The 16,611-nt window shown below is 35.0% G+C and overlaps 1 protein-coding gene across 4 annotated transcripts in view; it reads right to left on the reverse strand.

Moving 5' to 3' along the window:
- Positions 1-572: 572 nt before the first annotated feature.
- Positions 573-16,611, reverse strand: part of DDX60 (DExD/H-box helicase 60) — a 110,088-nt gene continuing 94,049 nt past the window's right edge. For all 4 annotated transcript variants that reach the window (XM_063664265.1, XM_054485748.2, XM_063664263.1 and 1 more), the window contains exons 34-38: positions 10,111-10,258; positions 8,829-8,971; positions 6,312-6,463; positions 4,926-4,988; positions 573-1,285 (exon numbers count right to left, since the gene is read on the reverse strand). In XM_063664265.1, coding sequence (XP_063520335.1) covers positions 1,186-1,285; positions 4,926-4,988; positions 6,312-6,463; positions 8,829-8,971; positions 10,111-10,258 — 606 coding nt within the window. In that variant the 3' untranslated portion in view covers positions 573-1,185. The remainder of the gene's footprint in view (positions 1,286-4,925; positions 4,989-6,311; positions 6,464-8,828; positions 8,972-10,110; positions 10,259-16,611) is intronic.

Raw genomic sequence — 16,611 nt, forward strand, 5'->3', positions numbered from 1 at the left:
TGATAAATTCCTGGACACATACACCCTCCTAGGACTAAACTAGGAAGAAGTCAAATCCCTGAATAGACTAATAGCAAGTTCTGAAATTGAGGCAGTAATTAATAGCCTACCAACCCAAAAAAGAAAACACTTTAGTTTCTAAGTGTCTTGGTGTCCAGAGTTCTTGCAGTGCTGATTTTAAGCAATGAAAATGAGATTAGTCCAAAGAAGGTAGAGACCTATAATATGGTACATGAAATGATGGGTTAGTCCCAGAAATCAGAATATTCTTCTATCTCCAGACAAAATGAAAAACAGGTTTTATTCTAAGCCAATGTAATCTATTTATAAATAATAGCATACAAAAGATCCTCTTTCAGTAAGGCATCTGGGTGGCAGGAGACAGCAGACTTTTTACACTGAGGAAAAAATTTTATGTTTTAGTTTAGGATCTAAAATAGATTCTAGAACTGTGACCTGAGGCTAAGGGTAAAGGGGGAAGATTTTTATATATAAATTATAATATATATGATGAATAGATTGTGCCAGAGGATTGATAGATGCATATATTTAACACAATGAGACCAATGGTAAACAGATCGAATCCACTTTATTTCTTTGTGGCTTTCCAGTCACTTATATACAATTACAATAAAGCAAATCATTCTCTATATTTTTGTTAAATCATCACAAAATGTATGTTTAAAAAGTAGTTTTTTACTAGAAAGTACTATCTCAATAGCTGTATAGCTAACTTATGTAAATCATATTTATGCTAATTGAAGAGAATATATTTCACCTTCAGGATATTGTATTCATCTTTTCTAGACTTAATAAACATTTTATAAATATTGACACTGGGGATAAAATTACTGATAATATTATATTTACTTTGGCTTCACAGAGTAAAAATTGTTATTCAGTCACGTACAACATTCTCACATTTTTTTAGTCAATCCTCAAACTACCTGAGACGTAACTATTATTACTCAGTTATAAAAAGAAACCAAGATTCAGGTATACTAAATAATTTGTGAGTATTCATGATAGAACATGGCAGGTTTGGTTGCAACTCTGTTTGATTCCAAAGTGCTTGCACTTTCCACTTCATCATAATGTATTTCTGGCAAGAAGCATGAGAATCAAAAATGTGACCTGAAAAACTACTATGGAATTATTTTTAAGTGGTTTGCATAGACTTTGTTTTTAGACTTTGTTTAACTTTTCCCAAAAAGTTGTACTCAGTTGTTCAAAGGCTAAGACAACGTTGTCGTCTTCATTTTCACATAGCTCACGCAAGGAAACACTGGAAATGGGGAAAAAAATATAGGATCCATTTTAGTGAGATTGAATATTATAAGAAAGGCTTTCCTTGGGTAGGCAGAAGTAAGTAAATCCCATCAGATGATGAAATTATGTTAGCAAAATATGAGGAATAATGATAAGAAACATATTTCTCCTAAAAAATCTTGTATAAAAAATTTAAGAAAAGATAACAAAACAACCCCATGCAATTCTTCTCCATGACTATTACCAAGAGAGTCTGAAAAGCCATCAAATTCCACATAACTTGATCCCTTCTCCCTTCAAAAGTGCAACGCAAATTCCTTTTCTTTCCTCTACGTATCTCTTGTGGAGTCATTTTGTGTTATTTATGCTACTGTGTCCAGTGTATACTGAAACCCACAGGCAGCTACGTCTACGAAGAGGAAAATATTGCTTTCTTTATCTAGATGTGTAAAAAGATAAGGACAACAAGATATGGTAAGCAGAATAATGGCCCTCGCAAGATGTCCACATCATATATTCCCCAGAAACTAATGAATAGGTCAGGTTACATGGCAAAGGGGAATGAATTATGGCTGCAGAGCGAATTAGAGTTGCTAATCAGCTGACCTTGAGATAGGAAAATAATCCTGGATTATCTGGGCAGGTTCAGTGTAATCTCAAAGGTCCCTGTTAGTGGAAGAGAAGAATGAGGCAGGAGAGAGTCAGAATGATGCAGTACGAGAGTCTACGAACTATTGCTGGCTTTGGAGATGAAAGGGAGCCACAAGCCAAGGAATACCGGCAGCCTCTCAAAGTTGGAAAAGGCAATAAAAGTAGATTGTCCCTCAAGAGCCTTTACAAAGAAATGCAGCCCTGCTGACAACTGGATTGAGCCCAAGAAGACACATTTTGGACTTCTGACCTCCAGAATTGTAAAATAATAAATTTGTGTTGGTTTAAGCCACTAGGTTTGTGGTAATTTGTTGCAGCAGCATTAAGAAACTAATGTACAGGTAACAAAAAAGGAGAGAAGAAATCCAAGAATGAACAGTACAGCTGGACTGATCAAGAGCTGAAAACTATCATGATCTGACATCTTATCAGCCTTTTATTATTTGCCGCTACCTTGTTTTCACTAGAGTTCCAGTTATTTTCTAGTGTTATCACTGACCTCCCACAAAAATTGATCAGTTCTGTCTCTACAACACCAAATTTCCTTCTGAGTTACAGACTTAACATTGTGACTACTGAACATTTCCTCCTGATTGATATCTCCCAGATATAATGTGATGTGTATAAATTCTAGCTCACTATTTTTCTTTCTCATCCCCAAATGTCATGCTCATCCTTGTTTCCTATACACCCTTAACAAAAATAGGAACTTTGGTCATCTTTACCAACTGCATAAATTTTTTTACCAATTTCTTGAATTTTACCTCGTAAATATTTTTCTGATCACTCTTCTGCATCATATTTCAATTCCCTTAATTCAGACCTTCACTCATTTTCACCTGCATGACTGTTACAGCCTTTGCACCTACACATTTCTGCCACATATATAATCCGCATGCTCATGCTCCCCTCATGCTTATGCACTGTCTACACATTGCTCAAAAGATGAAGCCCAAACTTCTTAATGTTAACATAAAGACCTTTCCTGATATAGATCCAAATTCCACTTAAAGTCTCTTACAACAACCCAGCATCTTCCCCCATCTCTGCCAAATGCCCATATTCTCCATGTCGACATAGTGAGCTTGGAGTCTATCCCTGACACATCAGGCCCTTTCTCATTTCTGTACTTTGAAAATACTATTTCTTCTTCCCCACAATTTAACTCTTAGTCAAAAAATTACTTCATTTGAGACTCTTTCTTTGAATGCAAGTAGCATTAGTCATTCCCTTATCTGCCATCATAGCTCTGACCGTGTTTGTAAGGTCTATAAGTCAGCTTCTTTCACTACACATGTAAGAATTTTTTTAAAGCAGGTATATTAATTTAATGATCCTTTGGCCAGGCACAGTGGTTCTTGCCTGTAATCCTAGCACTTTGGGAGGCCAAGGCGGGTGGATTGCCTGAGCTCAGGAATTTTGAGACCAGCCCGGGCAGCATGGTGAAACCCCATCTGTACTAAAATACCACAAAAAAAAAAAAAAATTAGCCAGGCATGGTGGTATATACACCTGTAGTCCCAGCTACTTGGGAGGCTGAGGCAGGAGAATTGCTTGAACCTGGGAGGTGAGGTTGCAGTGAGCTGAGATCGCAACACTCCACTCCAGCCTGGGTGACAGAGCGTGACTCCCCGTCTCAAAAAAAAAAAAAAAAAAAAAAAGTTATGAACCTTTATAGCTCAAATGCTTAGGAAGTGTGTCTCATACCAACAGTGCTTCAATACTTCTTGGATGAATGCGTGAATGATTGATGGATTTCTTTAACCAAGCTTTTGAGACAGCTTCCAAGTCTGTGGAGTTTCTTGGGCTGCTCTGGAGATAATAACTTGAGTAACTATGAGCCACTCAAGGAATACCCTATCTAGAGATATTCCAAGTGGACAAAGCAGTTTCCTTCTGCTCCCAAAAGTTTTACTCTCTGTATAAAAAGTCCAAACAGGCCAATTCTGCTCAGATCCAAGATATAAAAAGAGACTTGATTAGCAAGAAACTAATAATGGAGAGATTTGCGGCAAATTAAATATATAAAAAGGGATAGGACAAAGCAACATCTATAAAGTATTGAGTTGCATGCAGATTGAAGGCTTGAGAAAGATGGACATGTAGGCCGGGAGCGGTGGCTCATGCCTGTAACCCCAGCACTTCGGGAGGGCAAGGCAGGCGGATCACCTGAGGTCAGGAGTTCGAGACCACCCTGACCAACATGGAGAAACCCCCTCGCTACTAAAAATACAATATTAGCCAGGCATGGTGACACATGCCTGTAATACCAGCTACTCGGGAGATTGAGGCAGGAGAATTGCTTGAACCCAGGAGGCAGAGGTTGCAGTGAGCCGAGATCATACCATTGCACTCCAGCCTGGGCAACAAGAGCAAAATTCTGTCTCAAAAAAAAAAGAAAAGAAAAAGAAAGATGGACATGCAACTAAGCAACAGTAGATGGTCAATGAAGCCTAAGAATGGGGTACCCACATAAAGTTTGGTGTTGCTTGGGACCCTACTAGGTTTCGTTGAAGGTGAAAATAGGAGGCCAATATGAAAGATCAGAGTCAGACGGAGCCTGGAGAAAACATTGGAGAAAACACAAAATTCAATGTTTGTAAGTGAATATAAACTAGAGACCGGAAGGAACCCTAAGGAGCCCTCTGAAATATCATGTCCCATGTCCTTGACATACATTGCTTGTGGCAATTGAGAATACTAGGATCTAGGAGTCAATAAAGCTTTCAAATATTGCTGCCTGTCAGTGCATGATGCCTGGGGCTGAGACTCTAATCTGGATGAAACTTCATCTCAACTAGACATTGGAATTAATTCTGTTATAGAAATAATACAACACATGTTGAGGAGACATTCTGCAGAGCCTTTGGGGAGTTGAAGTGCATAGCACAGAAGAAGCTTAATGGCACCTTCATGTACCTGGCTTATAGTAACAGCTCAACATTTTTCAAATTATAAATAAATTATTAAAAAATCTAAAATCAATATTTAAATATATAACACACCTGATAGATTTAATGGTGAGTGCAAAATCCTTCAACAAATAATAAGCATCTCCTTCATTCATCCTAAAGAAAACAACATTTTGAAAATTAATAATACAAAACATTAACACCACATATTCTCACTCATAGGTGGGAATTGAACAATGAGAACACATGGACACAGGAAGGGGAACATCACACTTCGGGGACTGTTGTGGGGTGGGGGAAGGGGGGAGGGATAGCATTGGGAGATATACCTAATGCTGGATGACGAGTTGGTGGGTGCTGCGCACCAGCATGGCACATGTATACATATGTAACTTACCTGCACGTTGCGCACATGTACCATAGAGCCTAAAGTATAATAATAATAATAATAATAATAATAATAATAAAAAGAAAAAAAATAAAATAAAATAAAATCATAATCATTAAAAAAAAAGAACATCCTATTTTATATTTAAATGCTGAATTTATCAGTAACAGGTTGCTTTTGCCTGTCAAGATCTCTCTCCAAAAATTATTTCTGCCACAGACTCCTAGATATTGATCTAACCTATGGCAATGGTGATTATGAATTCAAGAATTGAAATTTCACAATCATAGATAAGCAATAAAAATAGGAGGCTGGCCATCTCAGGAGATAACCAAAATAGGAAAATAAAGCTCAGGAGGGTAAATTGGAACTAGAGACTCAAAAGGGAAGAAATAGATGTATCATTTACTAATGTCACAGCTGCTTTATTCACAATGAGTCACTTTTTTTCAAAACACTGCTCAACATCTTTGAAGAGTGTCAGATATTTTAATACCTTCATTCTATAAGGATTGCTCAACATTTTATGTAAAAAACAAAATTGGTTTCCTGCTTTGGTGTGACAGAATGCCCCTCCCCACATCTATGTGCTCAGTGCCCAATTCAATTTCTTCATCCTAGATAAATCCAAGAGTGTTTACCCCTGGTTACTATTTTTGAAAATGTTTTTCCTGCCGCAGAACTAAAACAATTGTCATGTACTCAGTCCTATATCTACTCTTCTCAAATACTGGATAGCATGCCATTATTTGTTATTCAGTTTTAAAATATTTAATAATGAATAAACGGGAGAGTAATAAATACAAATATATCTATGAGCATATGCAAATATTTATATCATTAGAGCACAGCATTATGTCATGTGAGCTGGCCTAGTGCCAAGATTTTGCTGGAAAACCACAAACAAAAATAATACTGAATTTGTTATTCTCTCTTGCCATTAGTCTCTAAAAAAAAAATCTAGTATGTTTAGTATGATTTAACCTACACTTGAAACTGTAATGAGGTTTCTTCCTTAAAATTCATTAAATTAATTCATTAGAGACGGAGATGGGAGGACGGAGAAACATAGACAGACAGAGAGGACATACCTGTTATCTTGGACTAATCCTAGCAAGGAACCATGTTTGTAGAAATCCAGTGCATAGGCATTAAGCGACATTTTCCTTCCTCGGTTATCAAATTTCTGTGACAACAGCACTGGAGCCTGAGAGCGATTGACACCAATTGTGCCTAGAGTAACCTGAGATAATACGATTCTTCTTAATGTATTATTTATGTATAAAGAAAGTTGATAATTTCTTATGTGGTGCTTTGTAGATACATCCTTTAGTTACCATTTTTAAAGCCCATTCTTTGCTGTGAAGGAAGAGGGTGCCTTAGCCACACACTGTGGTAGCACCATCCTAAGCAAGAGTGGAGAGTGGCTCAGCTCCACCCCATGAAGATTATTGCCTCCACAAAATACCAATGACACTTTCAACCATCCATCCACTAGAATATAGAAACACTCACTAGGAAAGAAAACCTAACACCATTTCATTCTCCTTATTGGTGAAAGGAATTTACTTGTAAACAGAATATCAATGAGCTAGAGGATTATACATCACAAGAAAAGAATTCAACTGAACAACTCTAACAATCTTTGGAACCCAATTACCTGAATAAAAAGAAGGAGGAAGAAGAAGGAGAACAAAAAGAAGGAAAGTAAAAAGAAGGTGGCAAATAGTTTTCCCATGTCTGCTCATTTTTTGCAAACTGTACTGTAGAGGATCAACAGAACTCTAGCATACTGTTATTATGAGTGTAAATTGGCACAGCTACTTTTTTTTGGAAGTTACAAATAAATTTTAACAACTAAGCAAATTCATACATAAATATCTATGAATAATAAGAGTTGACTCCATGTACTTATGCAGATCAGTGATGCAAATTATAAATTGCAGCGATATCTAAACAAGACTCTACTATTAAAACTTAATAATTTGCAGGTAACCATTCAAGTGACAGATATCAACTGCTTTCACTCCTGCTGAGACTTGTTTGGCACAGCTACTTTTTAAATGAGTTGGCAGTAGCTTGAAAAATTTAATATTTGAATATTCTTTTTCCTATATGACTCAGAAAATTATGTTAACCCAGAAAATCAACACCTAAGAGAAACTATTGCACATACGCACGAGACATCCATAGCAACACTGTGTGTAATAGCAAAGACGAGAAACAAACACAACTCTTCGAAACAGGAGAACAGATTAACAGGCTGTTTGATATTCACACTATAAAATATTATTAAGTACTAAAAATAAAAGAGAGTTTGACATTACAACAGGGATGAACCTTAAGGCATAGCATTGAATGTAAATAAAAGCGACTTTCAGGTGACTGCAGTAACTATTCCTTCACTTTTCATAAAATTCAAAAGCAAATTAATATAAAAAGGGATTTTGTAATATGTAGTTTTTAAAAAGCAAAGTGAAAAACACAAAGTTTAGAAAGGTTGATGGCCTGGGGGAAAAGGGGAGACAAGAAAATGAAATGTGGGAGGAGTACACAGATCCTTAGTACATGGTGTTCATTTAGTTCAATGCTTTAGAACTTATCTATATGCTATAAAAGATATATTTGTATGTATACTTAGCATTATATTAAAATGTAAAATTAATTTTATTGTTAATTAAAATAATAAAAGCAAAACAATTTTAAGAGGTTATAACTTAACTCTAGTAAAGTAAATTTGTATAAAGTGAGTTGGGTAAGGTACATGTGAGGGAATATGGAAAGAAAATGTGAGTTCAAGAGGAAAAGAACTGCAAATTTATAAATCCTTATAAAAAGTTTTCCTGACTTGTTCTTAACTTACTGACTATGGGTATGAAAACACTTTCTTGTTGATATTCCATTTTATACAATTAAAAGAATGATGCATTGGTTTTAACACACCAACATTTATTTGAAACTAAAAACTATATCTTTAGAAAGTATTTAAATTTAGGATAAAAATGTATGTGTTCATTTAAAGTGTACAAGATGTATATAGTTTTCAAAATTATTTTAAGTGATACATGACTATGATTTTGGAATAAAATAGAGTTGAGACACCAATGCCAATCCATAATATCAAATGTAATAAAACACTTTTTCTCAAAGTTTGTATTAAAATATAAATTAAATTTCACCAAGTATCAACATTCAAATGAATTAGCCAGGATCTTCCAAATGTGCCTAGTTCTTTGCATTCCATTTTAGGCATCAATGAGCAGACTATAAGTAGTATTTACAGCATTTCTAGCAGTACTGAGAAAGTCTGAAGACAGTTTTATGTGCTACTTCCAGAGCAAACCTGTGTCAATATCAGTAGAGCCTTCAAAGATGGAAGAAAAGTAGTGGTGCCTGGAAATTCTCTGAGCAGGGTCCTCAGGCCAACTCTGAGAAACTGAAATCATATTGACTTCAAGAGCACCAATTGCTGAATATATTTGTTGATACATCCAGATTTTTTTTTCCTTTTTAATCTGGGAAATTCGAAGTTCTTTCTAAGCTGCCTAGCAATATAAATCCATTCTTTCTTAAACACCTTTTATTAATAAACCCCACTCTTCACTTACATGGTTTGGAGTTTCTAGTCGAAGCAAATCATCATCGAAGTTCCCAGACAGACAAACAAATGGTGAAATTGCTACTCTTCCTTCCTTGCAGCTCATCAAATGAGATACGAGTTGAGAGTCTTCACATTCTTTACCTGTGAATTCTGACAATAATAGTTAGGAATAGATTAGTGTTTTGAACTCAGTCAAACTGTCAAACCTCAGATACTTTCTCTAGACCATGTTACAAGGGGAGCCATTCGGCTTCATGTAATGAAGACTGAAATGTTTTGTACGTTATATCACATAAGGTTAGTAGCACAGCTTGGCACAGAATACATTCAATGAAAGTTGGCTATTAATGTTAGTATCACTATTATAAAAATGTGTATTATATTTTAGTTGCCTTAATCAATAAGAAATGAAAGACTAAATCTAAATTGTATACTCTTATCACAGAATTATTGTTATTACCTTTGTACTTTTTCTTACTGAACTCAGACTTGCCTTCAGAATTTTTCCTGAAACCATGCAGCCACAATTAGTAAGTTTGGAAGTAGTGCATGAGAATAAATATATTTTCCATTTATATTCTTATAAAACCCAGATCAGACATTCAAACTGGGCTCTAATTTGTAATTGAGGCATAATATTCACAGACTCCAATCTCACCCCACCTGTGATGGTCACCTTTTTGTATCTATTTTCCCTTAGAAGGCTTCCATCTATTAGCTCATGAAAAAAAGAACAAATGCTAAGACTGTTAACCACGTACAAACACTATTTTAAGATTTTCATATATGTTAATCATTTAAAACTCATCAAAACTACGTAGATAATGCTATTCCCTTTCTCATATATCTGTTCAGAAAACTAAGGCATGAGTATGGAGTCTCTCGCTCAAGATCTCACAGCTAATAAGTAGCAGAACCAGAGTTTGGACCCAGATAATATGCTCAGAATCTGTGTTTATGAAAACTAAGCGTATTTCCTCTCAAGAGAGAGTGACAGAATTAGTCTCTAGTTTCTCTTCATCTCATATGTACCCTTACTCTGTTTTCCAGGCTTGACCCTGAAGCAGCATTTAACAAGATGGTTATAAATGGCCCTACTTAGTTTCAGTCTCTTTTGCCCTTTTCATGTCTAATAAGCAAAATTTTTTTCTTTAGAAAGGAAAAGGAATCTCCTCACTTGAGGGCAAAATAAACTTTCTGGGGTTCCACTCTTCTTCCAGAATAAACTATTTTTAGGCAAGATTATTTATTCTTCAAATTATTCTACAATGGAGGTAAAATACACTTACTAATTTTTGACAATGGGAGTTGATATTCCTGATTCATATCAGCCAGTTTGGAAACAATTCGTAGGAAAGTGGTAAAGTCCTCCATAATTTTCATGTTATATTCATCTAAAGCATCACTGAAATCCTCAGGGAGATCATCAAGGAACACCTAGAGGCCAAATAATTTTCAGAGAGATCTATTTACCTTCCTTCAAAACTGAATCATTGGAAGAAGAAAGGTAAAGAACATTGCAATATAATTCTATAGTTATCTATTAATATTTATTCAATAATGTCAGTTTTATTTTTTCATTGGTGAAGTTCAGGTAACTTCATCTTTTGTTTCTATTTGCAATTATGAAAACAAATACCTTACTCATTACCCTTAAAAATGTATTTTGACATACTGAATCAAAACCACTTTTAAACAGAAGCATGCCCTCAAATAACATTAGACTTGTGAAAATTTCAAAGACTCTAGTGACACATTTGAATAGCAAGCAATGAGACAAAGTACATTTGCATGCCTAGAGTAAATCTCATTTTGTTTTGAGGGTTTTTTAAACCTCACTGGATTCATTTTGCTAATATTTAGTTAACTATTTTTTCACTTACATTCATGAAAGAGAAGTATCTCTAATTTTCCTTTTCATTATGTCCTAGTCAGGTTTTGGTATTAAAGCTAATTTTTGCCCTTAGAAAGGGTAAATATTCCCTCTTTTTGTATTATCCAGAAGAGTGTAGTGGACTGAATGTTTTATATTTTCTCAAAATTTATATGTTAAAATATGAACACAATGTGATGGGATTAGGACACAGGGCCTTTGGGAGATGATTAGGTCATGAGGGTGGAGTCCTCATAACTGGAATTAGTGCCCATAAAAAAAGACCCCAGAGAGCTCCCTTGCCTCTTCCACCATGTGAGAACACAGCATAAAGACAACCATCTATGAACCAAAAAGCAGCCCCCACCAGACACCTTTATTTAGAACTTCCTTTTAATTATTAATTTTTTATTTTTGTGGGTCCATAGTAGGTGTGTATATTCATGGATTATATGAGATATTTTGATGCAGGCATGTAATGCATAGTAATCACATCAGAGTAAATGGGGTATCCATCACTTCAAGCATTTATCCTTTTGTGTTACAAACAATACAATTATATTCTTTTAGTTATTCAGCCATAACAAAGAATGAGATCCTGTCATTTGCAACAACATGTAAAGAATTGGAGGTCATTATGTTAAACAAAATCAGCCAGGCACAAAAAGACACACTTCACATGTTCTCACTCCTTTGTAGGACCTAAAAGTTAAAACAATTGAACTTAGGCAGATAGAGTAGAAGGATGGTTATCAGAGGCTGGGAAGGGTAGCTGGGGGATGGAGAAGTCAATGTTTAATGGGTACCAAAAAATAGCTAGAAAGACTGATCTCTTCTCAGCCTCCAAAACTGTGACAAGTAAATTTCTGTTGTTTATTAGCCAGCCAATCATTGCTACATTATAGCAGCCCAAACAGACTAAAATAAAATTTGTAAAAAGTTGGTGTTATTCTCTTTACAATAAAAATCATGCATATTTAAGGTATACAAACTGGTGTTTTAATATACATATATAGTGATGTTATCTTTACAAAGTTTGGAAGAATTCACCAGTGAAGCCATCTGAGCCTTGGGTTTTCCTTGTGGGAAAGTTTTTTTTTTTTTTAAATAATAGATTAAATTTCTTTACCAGATATCAGAACCAGATTAATTATATCTTCCTTGCTCAGTTTTGGAAAGTTGTATTTTCTAGGAATTTGCCCATTTGTCTAAATAGTCAAATATATTGCTATAAAGCCATTCAGAAAATCTTCCTTTGCTCTTTGCGATGTCTAAAATAGAGCCTGTAGTACTGCCCCATTTTCTTTTCTGATACTTGTGCTTTTACTCCCTTATTCTTAATGAGTTTTGCTAGACATTAATCAATTTTATTATTCTTTACAAAGAACCATCTTAGAGGCTTTGTTGGTTTCTTGTTCATACAATTGTTAATTTACTTTATATCTGTTCTCATTTAATTATTTCTTTCCTTCTACTTACTGTAGGTTAGATTTTCTTGTTCATTTTGTTATTTTCTTTTTTTTTTTCTTGTTGAATATAGTTTCTTTTTTTTGTTTGTTTTTGTTTTTGTTTTTATTATTATTATTATTATTATTATACTTTAGGCTCTATGGTACATGTGTGCAACGTGCAGGTAAGTTACATATGTATACATGTGCCATGCTGGTGCGCTGCACCCACCAACTCGTCATCTAGCATTAGGTATATCTCCCAATGCTATCCCTCCCCCCTCCCCCCACCCCACAACAGTCCCCGAAGTGTGATGTTCCCCTTCCTGTGTCCATGTGTTCTCATTGTTCAATTCCCACCTATGAGTGAGAATATGCGGTGTTTGGTTTTTTGTTCTTGCGATAGTTTACTGAGAATGATGATTTCCAATTTCATCCATGTCCCTACAAAGGACGTGAACTCATCCTTTTTTATGGCTGCATAGTATTCCATGGTGTATATGTGCCACATTTTCTTAATCCAGTCTATCAAATTCCATTTGACCCAGCCATCCCATTACTGGGTATATACCCAAAGGACTATAAATCATGCTGCTATAAAGACACATGCACACGTACGTTTATTGCGGCATTATTCACAATAGCAAAGACTTGGAACCAACCCAAATGTCCAACAATGATAGACTGCATTTTGTTATTTTCTTAAGCTAAAGTTTAAATCATTGATTTTTCAGCCTGTATTTTTTTCTAATTTATGGTTTTAAGGCTGCAAATTCCCCTGTAAGCACTGAATAAATTCCAACTTATAAGCATTCTTATGTTTCCTTTATTTTTATTTAATGTAAAATATTTTTAAATTTCCATTTTATGTCTTTTTTATCCTTTGTGTATTTATAAATTAATTTTTTAACTTTTCACGCAATTGAGATATTTCTGATTCTTCTGGTTAGTGTTTACCTGGCATTTATTTTTAATCATCTTACTTTCAAGCTTTCTCAGTTTTTATACCTAAAGTGTGACTTGTATAAATAGCATATATAGTCTGATGTCACTTAATGGCAGGGATATATTCTAAGAAATGTGGCATTAGGTGATATTGTCATTGTGCAAACATCACAAAGTGTACTTAAACAAACCTAGATCACATTACCTAGGCTTTATGGTACAGCCTATTGGTCCTAGGCTACAAACCTGTACAGCATGTTACTGAATTGAACACTATAGGCAGCTGTAACACAATGGTAAGTATTTTGTGTATCCAAGTATACCTGAATGAAGGAAAGGTACAGTAAAAATACAATATTATATTTATGCAACCATCATGTATGCAGTCTGTCGTGGATCAAAATGTCATTATGTGGCACATGTCTATAGTTGTCTGTATTTTAAGATACAGCCTGAAAATCTTTGTATTTTACTTAGTGTATTTAGTACATTTACATTTAATATAACTATTGATATAGCTATTTTCTACCTTGCCATTTGTTTTCTGTCTGAATTTGAACCACTCATTATATATTTTTTCTCTTCCCTTCTTGTTTTTACCAGTTTTTCCTTTTGTTAACATGTATGTGCACACTATTTTACTAGTCTTTTAGCTGTTACCCCAGAGATTATGATATAGCTTTAATTTTATATTTCTTAAACTTCCAAAATTTTAAAACATTTAAATGTATTAACCTTCTGAACTCTTACATTATAATTTTCATAAACTTCAGTTCTATGTATTATTTCAAATTTTATATGTTACAATTATTTTTTGACACAATGTGTATTCCTTTATATGTAATCACACATAACCCTTTTTATTATGATTCATTCCTTCCTGTACTTTCATGTTTCCAAATTTTGGATTTTGTCTATGTACCTAAAGTATATATTTATTTTACTGCAGACTTGATAGCAATGAATAACCTCAGATTTCACATCTGAAAACATCTTAATTTTATCTTTATTTTGACGAATATTTCCTATAAGTGTAGAATTCAGGAATAGGAGTTATTTTAATTGAGCACATTAAAAATATTGTTCCATTGTCTGGAGAGCCAAAAAAAAAATAAAAATAAAAAATGGCAGACAAGAGGCAGAACTAACTTGCAGCTCCCACTCGGACAGACAGATCAGCATGTGGAGACTGACACCATGAACTTTTGCTCCAAGAACTACCACAGGAACACACCAGGAAAGCCAAGAGAATCCACAGACCCTTTGAAAGAAGTAACTTGCCTCTTCAGGCAAGCTGAAAAACTGTGAATACCCAAAGTGTGAAAGAGGGAACATCCACCCCTTAACACGTATCATCACTGGGGAAACTGAAGTTCCAGATCATGGGAGAAGGATCTGGAATTGAGACAAATTTAGAGAGCCAAGTGAAATATAGGTGTAGAGGAAGCAGTGGGATGAGCACTCTGGGCACTTTCCGTCTCCAGAAAAGCCATTTCTGACTTTGTCTCACAGTCCTTGGGGAGGGCTGCCAGTGGAATTAGGGAAAGACCACATGGAGAAGGAAACTTCCAGCTGAACTTTGTAACAGTTTCAACCAAACACAAAGTTTCCTGGACAGACCCTGGGGCAGGGGGGTAAACAGGGAGTGCAGATACAAGCACAGAGGCTGCAACAAGTGGGGAGGTGTGAAACCCAAGAGCCCTGCTTGCTTTCTCAGTGGGGAGGCTTGTAGCCTGGGGAAAGTTTTCAGCCCTGCTCACAGATTGCCTGGAAATAAATTCAGTGCTATTGGGGAGTGGAGGACAGTACTACAAGAACTGCTGAAAGGAGCTCTAAATCTTGAAACAAATCCCTGAAAGACACCAAAATAGAACCTCCTTAAAACATAAATCTCACAAGACCTATAAAATAATAGCACAATGGAAAAAGAAAAAACAAGGTATTCGGGCAACAACTAGCATGATAAATAGAATAGTACCTCACATCTCAAAACTAAAATTGAATGTAAATGGCCTAAATGCTCCACTTAGAAGATTTGGAATAGCAAAATGGATAAGAATTCACCAACCAAGTATCTGCTGTCTTCAAGAGACTCACCTAACATATAAGGACTCACATAAATTTAAGGGAAAGGGGTGGAGAAACATATTCCATGGAAATGGACACCAAAAGCAAGCAGGAGTAGATATTTTTATATCAGACAAAACAGATTTACAGCAAAAATAGTTTAAAAAGACAGACGGACACTATATAATGATAAAAGGACTACTCCAACAGGAAAACTTCACAATCCTAAATATATATACACCTAATACTGGAGCTCTCAAATTTATAAAGCAATTACTAATATACCAAAGAAATGAGAAAGATAGCAACACAATAATAGTGGGGGACTTCAATACCCCATGACAGCACTAGACAGGTCATAAAGACAGAAAGTCAACAAATAATGGACGTAGACTACACCCTAGGACAAATGGACTTAACAGATATTTACAGAACATTCTACCCAACAATTGAAGAATATATATTCTATTCATCAGCACATGGAACATTCTCCAAGAAAGACCATATGATAGGCAACAAAACAAGCCTCAATAAGTGATCTCAGATCACAGTGGAATAAAATTGGAAATCAACTCCAAAATAAATCCTCAAAACAATGCAAATACATGGAAATTAAATAACCTGCTCCTGAATGATTATTGGGTCAACAATGAAATCAAGACAGAAACTTAAAAAGTCTTTGAATTGAACAGTATTAGTGACACAACTTATTTATAACCTCTGGGACACAGCAAAAGTGGTGCTAAGAGAAAAGTTCACAGCATTAAATGCCTACATCAAAAAGTCTGAAAGAGCAAAAATAGACAATCTAAGGTCACCCCTCAAGGAACTAGAGAAACAATAACAAACCAAACCCAAACCCAGCAGAAGAAAAGAAATAGCAAAGATCAGAGCAGAACTAAACGAAATTGAAACAAACAAACAAAACCAATAAAAAAGATAAATGAAAATAAAAGTTGGTTCTTTGAAAAAATAAACAACATTGATAAATAGATCATTAGTGAGATTAACCAAGAAAAGAAAAGAGATCCAAATAAGTTTCATCCAAAGAAATGAAACAGAAGATATTACAACCAATACCACAGAAGTATGAAAAAAAAATTATTCAAGGCTACTATGAACACCTTTATACACACAAACTGGAAAACTTAGAGGAGATGGGTAAATTCCTGGAAATACACAAATCTCCTAGATTAAACCAAGAAGAAATAGAAACTCTGAACAGACCAATAACAAGCAGTGAGATTGAAATGGTATATATTTTTTAAATGTCAACAAAAAAACTCCAAGACTATATGGATTCACGACTGAATTCTATCAGGCATTCAAAGAAGATTTGGGACCAAGCCTACTGACACTATTTCAAAAGATAGAGAAAGAGGGAATCCTCCCTAAATTGTTCTATGAAGCCAATATCATCTTAATGTCAAAACCAGGAAACGACATAACAAAAAAAG

This window comes from Pongo pygmaeus, chromosome 3 (assembly GCF_028885625.2).
Source record: "Pongo pygmaeus isolate AG05252 chromosome 3, NHGRI_mPonPyg2-v2.0_pri, whole genome shotgun sequence".
NCBI lineage: Eukaryota > Metazoa > Chordata > Mammalia > Primates > Hominidae > Pongo > Pongo pygmaeus.